Source organism: Aptenodytes patagonicus, chromosome 4, assembly GCF_965638725.1.
Source record: "Aptenodytes patagonicus chromosome 4, bAptPat1.pri.cur, whole genome shotgun sequence".
NCBI classification, from domain to species: Eukaryota; Metazoa; Chordata; class Aves; order Sphenisciformes; family Spheniscidae; genus Aptenodytes; species Aptenodytes patagonicus.
In genome coordinates this window covers 37,386,230-37,399,389 of record NC_134952.1, presented here as the reverse complement: position 1 = coordinate 37,399,389, position 13,160 = coordinate 37,386,230, and the positions used below count along the sequence as shown (strand labels likewise).

Sequence of the window (13,160 nt, the reverse complement as noted above, 5' to 3'; positions counted from 1 at the left end):
GTCATTGGTGGTTTGTACCCCTTCTATACTGAAGAGCGGAGAGCACAAGATTCTCTCCTCCAGAACCTCTTCTGCTTCCCTCTCCCTCCTTATGATTATTCAGGCCTGACCATTAATGATGCCATAGTTCTTTAGGCAGAAGAGAATGGATACCAAGAAGATCCTTTTATCATCAAGGATATAGTGATTAAGGGGAAGGATTTCAAAGCTGATGTTCAATGTCTATGAGCTTTAAAGTTTCAAATCAAGACTTATTACTGTTGTGCCTATTTAAGACTAGGAACAATACTAGTTTAAGGACTTACGCAAATTAAAATGGACCTTTTGTTAAGTATAGCTTTGGAAGCACCCTTTAAGGGCAGACACATCATCTTCACCATTGCCTTTACATTCCAAGTACACAACAGCACTATGCATTCCTTTACTAGCCCTAGACTTCCTTTAGTATGATGTACCTCTTAGATTACCCAAAGAGATTTAAGAAAAAAAGGAATGTCCAGAAACTCAGTTAACATTCCCACACCTGTAAGTTTGCCCCTTTGAAATAATGCCATTATGCAAAAGTCTGCCACTATGACAACGCAGCTGTCTGCTCAAAACAACAGCATCTGCTGTCAAGTACCACCAGGAGCTCAATACTTCCCTACAGCCTGTTTTGAGCAAGATCTGGTATTTACTGAATATACGGCTAAGATCTCCACACACTTCTTGAGATTTCCCAGAACAGGACTCTAACATCTCCTCCTATTGAAAAGCCATTTATTCACAGCTACTCAGCTCTAAGTAAACACAGCATACATACAGATATTAGGCATCAGAAACCATGCTTATGGCATCTGGGAGATACACAGAGGAACCGGTAACATAACGTATAAAGCACAGCTGAGCAATAAACTCAAGCCAGAAATCCAGAAAGCAAGTACTTAAAGCTAGAAATAGTCGTTCTATTCTAATTAAGCTTCTAAATAGTTCAAGCTGCCTTTCAGGAGACACTAAAAACCTCTACCTCTTAAAAAAAGTGACAAAACTTATTCCTGCTCACCAAAACACTATTATAAATATTTAAGTTTGCCTAACTTCTAAGATTTAGACAAGAGGCTCTTGGAGCACCTATTGCTGCATTAATACAAACATCAAGCAGTATTGTCAAGTAAGAGCTACAAAGCACTAGTAGAAGTCACTACTTAAGCATCTAAACTTCTAACTTAAAGATAACATTCACCCCCTGGGGTTTTTTTTCTGTAGCTACAAGATCCAGTGGAAAGCGTCTTCCTCTGCCAAAAACTGCAGTGCAACTCAAGGAAAGAAGCTGATTTTAGTGGCCCAACTGCAAGTTGGTACAATCTTTTTCCAAGTTTAACCCAACCCTTTTGCCAGTGAGCTACAGCACTGCTTAAGTCACTTATGCTGCATAATGTTTTTAGCCCCATTTCAACCTGTCAGTCTTGCTGAGGCTAGTTAACTACAATACAGTTAAATCATCTTTTAAAAGACACATTGGCATTTTTGTATGTTTACCAGGAGGTGGCCCTGTTAACATAGCAGTTAAGACTCCTGTGAAAACAAGTTCAGTGAAATGAAGTATTTCACACTAACACCTGCGCAAGACAAGCATGCTTATGTGGAGATACTCAAGTCCTAATGAGCCAAGCCTTCACCAGAACTCCAGCTGGAACCAGGCTAAACCCGGTTTCATAATCTCACAGTAAAGGTGTACTTTATGCAATTTGGTCCTGGGACAGCATTCTCCAAATAATGAGTGAAGTTATGAAATACACTTGCATAAGAGATCTATGCAGACAAAACTACAAGCAAAACCAAGGCTTGAACGTTAGGTGGCTAAACAAAATGGTTTCTACTTCCAAAACCTGTAGGTTTGGAAGTCATTCCCCTACATTACCATAAGCTTACCCTGGAACAGTTTACTGCTGTTTTCCTCCTCCCCCAGAAAATATTTTGTGGATTCAGTGCACAGGGGAAGATGCTATTTTTCACAAGACCAAAACCCACACAGGCTCTTTTTGAAATAAGTATTTCTGAAGTATTAGTCACAGTATCTAATTACCATGTTACTGCTTCACATGGGCAAGCCTTAACACTCAGATCTGATATTCAGTCTGGACTATGTTAACAAGCTTTCATTCTGTCATCTTGGCATATACACTTTTACATTTTGAGCATTGTGAAATACTATTAGCAAGTTGTTTTCCTTCTATTTTTTTTGTGTGTAAACTTCAATCCAAGAGATAGTTAAGTATTTTGAAACTAATCCACCACATTTCGTTCACAGTCCTAAAATTTGTTCAACAGACACTGTCTTATTCCTCCACAAGTAAATGGGATGAAAGCAGTAAAGTAAGTTAAGCATGCTTACCTCTAACTCTCTCATGCTGAAGACTTCCACCCCACACTTTTTGCCACGTTCCACAAGATCCATGCCAAAAGACTCCATGATAACAATGGTGTTGAGTATTGGAGTTTCCCCCTTTTCCACATTGGTTAGCAGAAGTTTGGCCTTGTCAGGTTTGTCACAGAAAACCAATGACAAGTCAGCTGATGAAAGAGAACGACATTATCAATATGACAAGTTGAGTTTAGACTAGATCCATACATATTTCAGAACATGGTAATGGAAGACTCTTCTGAAGAAGGCTACAGTTCTGCCCTCAGTCAGCTCTGCCATCATACATTCAGTTGCTGAACTACTGAAAGTGTCCTACCTTTGTTCACAATGTACGTAATTGCTTCAGTTCCCAGTGTATCATAGAGTGGCACCACCACCAGGGAGAATGCATAGCATCCCTGTTCAATGATAACCCACTGCACAAAAAGAGATGCAAGTCACTATGTGTTTGCTTATTGTAACAGACCTCCAAGAAAGACTCATATTTGGATTCTAACAAGGAAACCAATACGACAGAGCTCATTTGGACAAGTCTTTAAAAAAAAAGTGGCAGTTTTTATCATTTGTTTACTTTGAAAACCTACTACATTTTTATCTGTGGAAGGAGGAAAGAAAAAATAAGCAATAAGGAGCTATGGGAAACAATCCAATAAAATTCAACTCTGCCCCTAAGAATAGTTTTAAGCACTTTTGAAAAGGTTAACATTAACTGTCTCCTTAGTTTACCTCTTAACAGAAAGAGACTTTGAGTAAGAGTACAGTATTTTTTTTCTTGGTTTTAGGTTATTGAGGTAGCCAAAGCTTTCAATATTCTATATTACCATGGTACATGAATCAGTGAAGGACTTGCTCATGTCTTGACACACATTAAATTTATATACACACAGTATTCTTACCTCTGCATTATCTGCATCTCATTTGAATGCCAGACATGCAACATATGCAGTTAAACTATAAGTCCTTTCGAAAGCCAGCCCCAGAAAGTTTTTCAGCATTTCAAGACTAACCATTCTTCTTTAAAGGAATCTAATCTGAAGACTTCTATAAAAAATACAATTACATCCCTGCAAGCCACAATAAGAAGGATTTGCCTGCTAACAAGTCCAGTACTTAATAAACGTAATGGCTATTGCAGCCTTATTGGGTGTGATGCAAGCTGACAATGCTTTACAGCAAGCCTGATTTCATCCAAAGTACCATCAAGGTAAAATAGTCATGCAATTCTTTTTCCAGACAGTAGCTATTGGTATAGTTTTTAAACAGCTAGCTACACCAAAATACAGGGTAGCATGCGACTCCTGAAATGGGAGCCTCCGGACACATGAAGAGGCCAGTGAAACTGGAACATTTCAGTTTTTCCCATCAAAGAAGAGTGACAAAAATTCTCAGATGCAGTACCTTTAGTCAGTTCCAGTTACAGGAACAAAACAACATGCATCTTAAAGTTATCAGAACTTGCAATTCAACAAGGATTGCATTAACAAGGGTGCTTGTTTCCCTTCCCCACCCCCAAACTTTGTCACACTTTCCAGTGTTTTTGCAGGACACTAGCCAGTTACCTCACCCCTGTATGATGACAAGTTTAAAAATCATTCAGCTCGTTATTCCATATAATATCTAATATAGAGGCTATGTTAACAAAGTTGCTAAATCTCAGTTTTACGAACTGTTTACTTTAGGAAACTTGCCTGTAAGAAGTTCTCTACTGATTGCGACAGACTTAAATGCAGGGAATTTTTCTGAAAGCATTTACACAATAGGTAAGTTGTACACCTCTTGTCCAAAGAGACTTCTTATAAAACTAGTACAAGGCCAGCTAACAGGTAACTAGACCTTCATGCAGACATTAGACATACTGACAAGTCTAAGCAGGCACACCTATATCAGCCATGAAAGGGTCCACTGAATATTTCTTCCTAGATAGCATCCACCTGTACATGTAACAAGGGGGCAGCTGTATTGTTGTTCAGCAGCCTGAAGTTCAGTAGTTATTTTAGTAGGGTGGTGCTCTACTACAGTAGACTTCAGAAGCTGCACACAGTGATAACACTTGCTGTTGCAGCCTCCAACAACTCTTGCACACCATCATTCTCAATACAACCACCAGCATCTTTATTTTCTGGACTACCAAGACATTTTTCTTCCATATTAGCTTCTAAAGTTAGGAATATTTAAATACAAATATTAAGCCTTGACACTTGAGTTCTCTCTCAGAGCTCAAGCAAGCAACTAGTATGAATACAGACAGCAGTCAAAGTTTCAATTTGTTTTCTGCCATGGCTCTGATCTGCTATTAAGGGACACTGTATATTTCACTGTCCTGTTTTCTCAATCCTAAACACAACTTCCTTGCTTGCAGAAGAGATCATCTGTTGTCCAGTTACTCAAAGAGAAAGTAATATTTTTATTTAGAAATCCAAGTTAGGTTTTTTTAGTGAACATTTAAGCAAGTAACATGCTAGGATTTTCCCCATCAGGGGACTTCCCCAGCAGTTGTTCCCTGAACTAACAAATGTGAATCATGTCACACAAAAAAACTTCACATAATCTCCTGTCTGGATTAGTGATTATGTTGGAGATGTCACAACACCTATCCAGCAGTTTTCAGCAGGCAAAATCCCAGATTTAAAATTGCTGGTTTAAACAAGTCTTTCCAGCTCATTCCTGACCCAACTCAAAGCCTGCTGGAGCGATGCAACTCAAGCACATTTTGTCTCTGTGATCCAAGAGCAGACCACACTACCGTGCTCTCCTTCAGAAAAATCCACTGACCCAGCAGTCAAAGACTTTGAACTGTTTCTCTATAGAGCTTTGGGTGCAAACTGGCACAACACTAACATCTGGGCCCCCCCCCCCCTTTTTTTTTTTACTTCCAGTTCATGATGTTATAAGCACAGGAGGCTGAACTGAAGAGTCTGTAACACCATGTCATTTAACAGCTTCCTAGTTGGAGACATCCCAGCCTCTTTTATTACAGAAAAAACTGTAGCTGTTAGAACCAGAATTCCAGCAGGAAAATCCAAACAGCAAACTACTGCAGATTTAACGTCTGGAAAAAATATTGGGTTTTCTTCCTTCATCTGTACAAGGCTAGAGTTAGGGGTTTTTTTTGTGGTGTGGGTTGGAGAGGAGGAAGGGAGTCAAGGTCACTTGTCACACAGCTTGCTTTAATGACGGCAGGGAAGGCTCAGTGACAAACTGAAATCAGAAGAGATCCAACAGCAAGCTGTTGTCCAGCATGACCAAGACACTGATACAACTTCTAACCCTGTCAACACTGTAGATGGCTCTAGATAACAGCATCCATCTGGGAGTGTTTAATCAAGAGGGACAATATATTTGACAAGACTTAAGAACCAGTCTCCTGTCTTAATACAGGTTTGGATTGAACTAGCTTAATGCAGCAAGTACCAGCTCAAGCTACTTTAATAAACAAGTCTAGAGAATAAATATTTACTGAATACTTCATAATATTTTTGGAAACAGCAATCTAGACCCACTTCTGGGTTAAAATGGATAGATACTAACTAATCAATCTAATATCCCTGTAGTTGTCTCAGGTTTGTAACATCATTTTGCTTTGACAGGTGATGATCTTTAATTATATCACTTCTTTAATCTTTCTGCCCCTTTATTAAATTGCAATTAATTTTGAATTTTTGCCTTCATCAGCAGTTCTCCCTCCCAGAATCTTTGTGCCCAGGGCCTCTGGCAGAGATAGAACTATCACCTTTAGCCATCTTCTATTGGTCCAAATATTTAATCACTAAGTGTTTCTTTGAGTTTTGAAGGGTTTAAATGCCTCCTTGTGACTTCCAACCACTTTCAATTACATTGTACTCCAATGTCACTTTTCAAGAGAAAGCAAATGGTGATTACATTCACCAAGTACAGCATTAGCTTCCCATTAAACAGCCCTCCTCTACAAACTGGAAAGATGAGAAGAGAATGAGTTAAGTTCTTCTGGATTCTGCAATTTTCTTCCGGCTCTCCAGCCTTCTGCATTCAGCTCTGGGAGCAAAAAACCAATATAAGACGCTAACAGTTGTGTCAATTATCAGTTTTGGTTCTTAGCTAAAGATGCCACGTCTATGGCTTGTGGGTCCACAATGTCAGCCTTCATTTCCTAACGCCAAATGGTCTCTTAGTAGGGAAGCTCAGTACACTGCCAAAAAGCGACAGGTACAGGAGTGGGACACTTCAGTAACAGCTAGACGACCAATGCACACACTGTCAATTAAATTACCTCAGGTCTGTTTTGTGAAAAGATTCCTACATATTGAACGTGAGATGGTTTGAAGCCTCGGTGGAGTAATGCAGAGCCCACATACTCAGCTCTGTCTGAAACCTGGAGGGGCAAAAAAAAAATAGAGAAGACAAAAATTGAGAGCAACTTCATCAATATACACCCCTCAACATTATTTTACCTTAAGTCCTACAAAAAGAAGGCCAGTAATTGGTATGAAGTAGACAGAAGTTTCCTAGGCTATTTTGGATGTCCTCTGTGACTTTGATAACCTAAACATTGCAGTGCCATTACACTGCGCTGATCGTAGATACTCCACTTGCACTCCATATGCAGCAAAAGAGACAATCCAGTTGGACTTTAAAGTGTTAAGTGTAAGTTCAAATGTTAAGCTCACATACACAGAAAAGGCTGTTTTGTTGTATCTGTATTAAACCGCAGAAGTGACCCTGGAATGATTCAGCATTGTATTTCTGCTCAATCACAAGCACTACATATGCCATCCTTCTGCTTCATTCAGTGCCTATGGGAATAGCATTTCTCCCTTCAAAAAGTGGGAGAATAAGAGGCAAAACCCAGCTAGTTCTACAAACGAAGCTTGGGAAGGCAGTTTTCTAAATTCTTTCCATATAGCACATGACCTGAATCCATGTTAGTCACATGACTCAAACAGAAGAGCTTCAAAGAGAGGTTGCATCTAACAAGTGCCCAGCAAAATCACCTTGGAAAAAAGTGAGGTCTGCTACATACAAAAGGTGTTTAATGACCTTAACAGCATGCAATAGGCAAGGTTTATGCAAATTTGAAGACAATAACTGATTAAATCAGGAACCAGCTAAAAGCACACAGCTGTTAAAGATTTCCATAAAGATATTTTTAGCAATCATGAAGGAGCATGCTACTAGTTAGAAGCATATCTGTTAACACCCTATACAACAATCATTCAGCACTATGGAGACAAGTTGTCAAGAAGCACAAGTAACATCTGTAGGTAGGACTCTTCCTAGTGTAAAATGAGCCTCTCAGAAGCAAGCACCTAAAGTAGTAGCAGTCTGAGTCCCTGAATACTGCTTCAGAGCTGCAGCCCTTCAAAGGCAGCATCCAAGTTCTAAACAATTCAGCAATGAGACGCTAAAAGCTGCCAAGATAACCCAAAAAAATTCTGAAATAAAACTTAATAAACCAAGTGCAGGAGATACTCTTCTTTTCTCCCCCTTGCACATATTTGAGGCTGTTCCTTTAAGACACTCTAATAGGAACTAGAGCCTTTCTGCAATATTCTGCTACTACTTCAAAACATCTACAAATAATTAAGATTTGTTATATCACATTACTGGATGTTGTCTCAACGGTCTCAGCAAGCAAAAGCAGGTCTAGCACTCAGAAATACTACTTACCTCTTTATAAGAGATCCACTCATATGGCTGGTTTGGTTTTCTAACACCTAGACATGGACCATTATCTAAAAATGATAATCAAAAGTTACTCAAAATTTAACCCCCGATTCCTCTGTCCTGACATCATACTAACTACACTCTTGGTGTTAAGCCTTCAGAAGACAAACTTTTTTTTTTTAAGAGGAGGGCAGGGAAGGAAGCTGGGGAAGGACACAAAGGCAACAAGGTTGGTTTAGGCTAAGGAACACAGCACTGACTTTATTCACACAACTCTGCTTTACAAGAGGTCACAGTTAAATTTGCCTTCCAGAAAGCTCACATCCAATACATTTATCACATTGCTAGGTAGACATCCTCTAGCCCCAACTGCACTGCAAAAGAGCCCAGACCTTTAGTCCTTGACATATTGTTGAAAAAATTATCTTTAATTTTAGACTTACTTGATACTTGCACACCCCTTTGGAAGATATCATAAGCTGTTCTCACATCATCGTAGTAGTAAATCAACAATTCATCACTGTTAAGAAGAGAGGACCTTCGAGCATGCTCACCACCCTAAGAAAACCAATTAGAAAGGTTAGACACACTTGTTAGTTATAAATGAACAGGAATTTCCCGAAGGAATAAAACCACCTCATCCATTAAGTTTTGTTATGAGTCTTGGTAAATTCTGCTTGAGAGAACTGCGGTTCTTTTCACCACCAGGGGAGAGAGAGATCTGCAAGGTTTCCCAGGATATTGTTTAAAGAGTCAGACTGCTCCCTGCATTACTAAAAACCTGTCAGGCAAAAATCTTATTCCTCAGCTACCTATGATAGCACAGACCAAATGAGAACTGCAAAATGCCCTTTGACACTCCTTACTAGACAGAGGGTTTTCCTTAGGAAGTGTTTGACTATTATTGCAGTATATAACATGATTAATTCCATCAAACTTTCTAAATCACTCCAGACTCAGAGCTCTCTAGATACAATATTAATGCCGAGATCCTAATCTACTTTTCTAATTAAGATTACAAAACATAGTCACACTTCAAACTGTGGTTTCAAAACCTAAATGATTTTAAGGGTGGTCAACAACACCTTAAACAAGTGTTCTCATAAGTAAAATACTCTGTACCAGATAAAAATTGAGTCCTTTAATCCAATTTAAAGTTCCATCTTACAAAAAAGGTTTCCTCCTAATCTAGTTAGAGGCAGTCAAGACAATACTACCTTGAGGATTAAAATCACCGTTTTTCAGCAGGTGAACATTTACATAGGCTACAATTGGAAGTCAATACAAGAATTTAATAGTTCATAGTTTTAACATGGCCTTTTTTAGAGTGACTGATTAAATAATCTCATTTTATATCAATTAAGTTTCACAAATTGCAGTTATGCAAGTACTATTGGGCCACATTTATTAGTCCTGCTATGATGACAGACACCTACAAGCAAGTTCTTCGCAGGAAGAGCCTAGCTGGTTAAACAGAAGGTCTTGGGCAAACATTGCATAAGATTGTGTCTCTATCAGTGGTTGTAGTCAACTCCTGGCTCTTTCAGAGTCAAATCCTGGACTAACTAAATCTGTGCCTGAATTGTGCCGTCATCCACAATGTCAAAAACCTATTCATAGGCTCTTCCCGACCATTGGTTTATTTTCCTGTTTTCAAAGTACCCTGGCAGTCCAGAGAGCATCTGTTCATGTATAAGCTAGATAAACACAGGTTTATCCACAGAAGATGTCATATTACCCATGTCCACAGAAAGCAGTTAGCACATTAAAGGCACAGAGAGGAAAAAGATATTTTAACACTAGAACAAGTTAGACTTGTTTTAGCAAAGCACTATGCGTAATGCAGTGCTTGCCACTCCTTTGACAGTAAGCAGAAACATACACTGTGAACATGACCCAGAACAAGTTAATGACTGGCTTACCTCTAAAAATTGGTAACATTAGAAATTCAAGAGCATACTTGCACTCAGACCAACATCTACTCCATAGGAAATGAACAGATCACTAGTACATGTCTCTGCCAGGAAAGCAAAGCAAGACTGCTTGCTTTATTGTACTGGTTTCACAGAACTTGGATAACCAAGGTCAGCTTCTAGATTTTCCCAGTTCTACCACTGCTGGCTAACCTGAGGAAGATCACACAACGTAGTTTGTAACCACAATCATAGGTAATGTCAACAAGTGCAATGCATCGGTACCATGTTTGATGTGCTACAATTCCTGTACCAGGTGAAATATCATATCCTAAGCCATTCCTTGGCAACAGTCAAGAAATACTTGTTTTCTCCTCATCTGAGCTACTACTGTTTTGTTTACATGCCCTATTAGTCAGCACCACAAAAGCAGTTTTTGCAGGACCTGAGGCACTAACCAAATTTGAGGATGAGACTTCATCAGACAGACAGCATACTGCTTAGATAGAAAACTGACTGCACCGTCCTTCTGAAAAAACAGAAGCTCTATAACAGACTACTATTGAAAAGACCCCATCAGTTCTCATGAGTTTTCAGTAAAGGGAAACATAACCAACTTATGGGAAAAAGAATAAAGTAAGCAGAACCAAAGTAAAGTGAAATTAACTGAATTTTCAACAGCCCTAGAGTAAGAGTTTTGCAGAAAAACACCTAGGTCCTTGTGTGAAGGCCATCAGGAGTTCAATGTTATTCTTCAGAGATGCAGTGAAATACATCTGGATATGCTGAAGATCATTTAGACCTTACCTTCTGCTCCCAGTTTGAGCTCATCTACTAGGCAATATTATGGTATTGGTCTACACTTTACTTGAAAATAGTGGTTCTTGCTACTCTAAGAGCCTGTCCAAAGGGTCCTTATCCAGAATATTTGTGCAATATCAGGGACAGTTCTGTTTGCAGCAAACTTTTTGAAAAAAAAAAAAAAATCACTGGTCATTACAACCACCAAGCATCTGAATCTCAGGACTGGAATGTTTGACTGATTTCACACAAGTTATTTGAATGGGATGTAACAGATCTGTCCAGTACAAAGGTAAGCACTCAAAAGGGTTGTGAGTTTTACTAAAGTGTTATTAAGGAGCTAGGCAATAAAATCTTATTAATGCAAGAACAGCCTCTGGTTACTCACGTAAGGCAGCCCTTGCAGCAGCTCAGGGAGTTGCAGGAAACTGACCCATTACACAGCAAGTGCTGGACATTAAGTAGAACCTTGGCATTTGTTCAGAACAGCAGCAGCTGAAGGAAACATTTATTCTACAACAGAGGCATATATATTACTGTATCAATGCCTATTTGGGTCACACAACGAGATAGCTGCTTTTGTTCCAGCCATGGGTTTGCTTCTTGTTGACACAGGCTGCTTAGGATTAGCAGTAGTGTCAAAACACACTGTTGGCTCCACCATGCCTCAGAAGCAAGAGACCCAATTTCCATTTTCCTGAAAGTACACCAGCAAGTGGTGCTTAGGTCACCAACATGCATATTCTGAGCAGCAAGAAGTATAAACTAGAGTTTTCAAACCAGTCGTGTAATTTTAAGCATGCTAATCCCTAGGTAAGCACACAACAGCTAAAATTGATCACTTAATAGGGAGGCAAGCACATGTCTAATCAAGTGATTTTTGAAAGACAAGGAAAGCTAGAGTTCTGGTAATGTATCAGGAGAATGCAAGTAAGTTTAAAAGTTTTCATGAGTTGAAAACCTCTCTCCATATTTGAATGTCTTTTCTTAAGGGAATAAAAAAAGCCAGAGTCACAAAATCCAAACTCTTAATACTAGAAAACACTGACATCCTACTGTTTATTTATATGCTATCCTTCTACATGCTTTAGCAGAACTTGAGCCAAATAGAAGTATTTGGGTTTTTAAAACAAGGTTTAATATATTTGACAGCCATACACCTGCATGCAAATCAATAGCCAAAGTTGTTCAGCTATCAGTCACCAATGGAAAAAGCAATCTACAAGCACACAGATCCAGATGTGCCTACAATTACAGGCATTAAGGGTGCACAAGCTTTGCAAAACACAGGACTAATGCCCTATTTCTGTTAAGAATTTCAGTGCTACAGTAATGGCAATATAGTGCATGACTGAGTATAGCATGAGTCTCAGCAATGCAGTCTTACACTAGACAGACTTTATTTAGAATTACTCGTCATTAATCTTGTCTCCCCTCCTACAGACAAGAGATTCAAGTAGATCCTGGAAGATTCACTTATACCTCTGAGAAGTTCCCCTAAGAGAGATCAGGTTGGGAGCTCTGAAGACAAGAGGGTTTCTTTCAGTGAAGTGTAACTGTAGTATGCATACTTAAAGATCATACTCCACATCTTTTAATTGTGGCATCTACTCTAGAAGAGCTGATACTTTCAGTAACTCTTTGTACCAATATTCAACTAAGCGTGCAATCTTTATGCTCATTCAGTGATGGTTAAAATGGGTCACTGGGTGCTGGCCTACCAAATCAAAGCTTTCCAGAGATGGGAAGTGACCTGGAACAGCAGTAAATAGGATCTTTTTCCTCTGATATAGAGTTACAAATATTTATTATCAGAACATGTAGAAACCCTACTCCAGTCACTGACTTCATTTAACTTTGTTAGAGGCCAAGGAAATAAGTCACAAATAAGAATTAAGCAGAAGCTTATTTAATGATAATAATTTTGAACTTTAATGATAATAATTTTGAACTATAATGAACAGATGGATTAGATATTAAAACAGTAGAAAAGAGGAATTGCCTTCTGCCACATCTTTTTTGGAGCACATTGCTTACTCCCTAGACCTTTTAATATTGTATTGCTTAGCCAGAAAAAAATAGTTAAGACATAATTTGAGAGCAGTATTTGATATTTTTCTTCTGTGGAAGTGACAATCCATCTTAACACCCGTATAAGAGAATGGAGTAAGTGACATGAAATTCTAAGCAAAATGTAGTGAGAAACTGCATCCCAAGCACTGTATTACACTCTTGTTACTGTTATAAAGTACCAATTCTAACAGACACTCGAAACTTGCTTCAAAACACACATTCTCATTTGATTACAGTTTGGTACAGTTTACAGCATTACATTAAGGGCTGTATCTGAACTGTCAATAAACAAAACTGACTAGATCTTGATCATTTCAACACGTTCTCAA

The 13,160-nt window shown here is 38.8% G+C and overlaps 1 protein-coding gene across 1 annotated transcript in view; it reads right to left on the bottom strand.

Moving 5' to 3' along the window:
- Positions 1–13,160, bottom strand: part of ACSL1 (acyl-CoA synthetase long chain family member 1) — a 41,377-nt gene that overhangs the window by 16,664 nt on the left and 11,553 nt on the right. The window contains exons 3-7 of the mRNA XM_076336424.1: positions 8,488–8,602; positions 8,048–8,112; positions 6,651–6,752; positions 2,721–2,820; positions 2,375–2,553 (exon numbers count right to left, since the gene is read on the bottom strand). Coding sequence (XP_076192539.1) covers positions 2,375–2,553; positions 2,721–2,820; positions 6,651–6,752; positions 8,048–8,112; positions 8,488–8,602 — 561 coding nt within the window. The remainder of the gene's footprint in view (positions 1–2,374; positions 2,554–2,720; positions 2,821–6,650; positions 6,753–8,047; positions 8,113–8,487; positions 8,603–13,160) is intronic.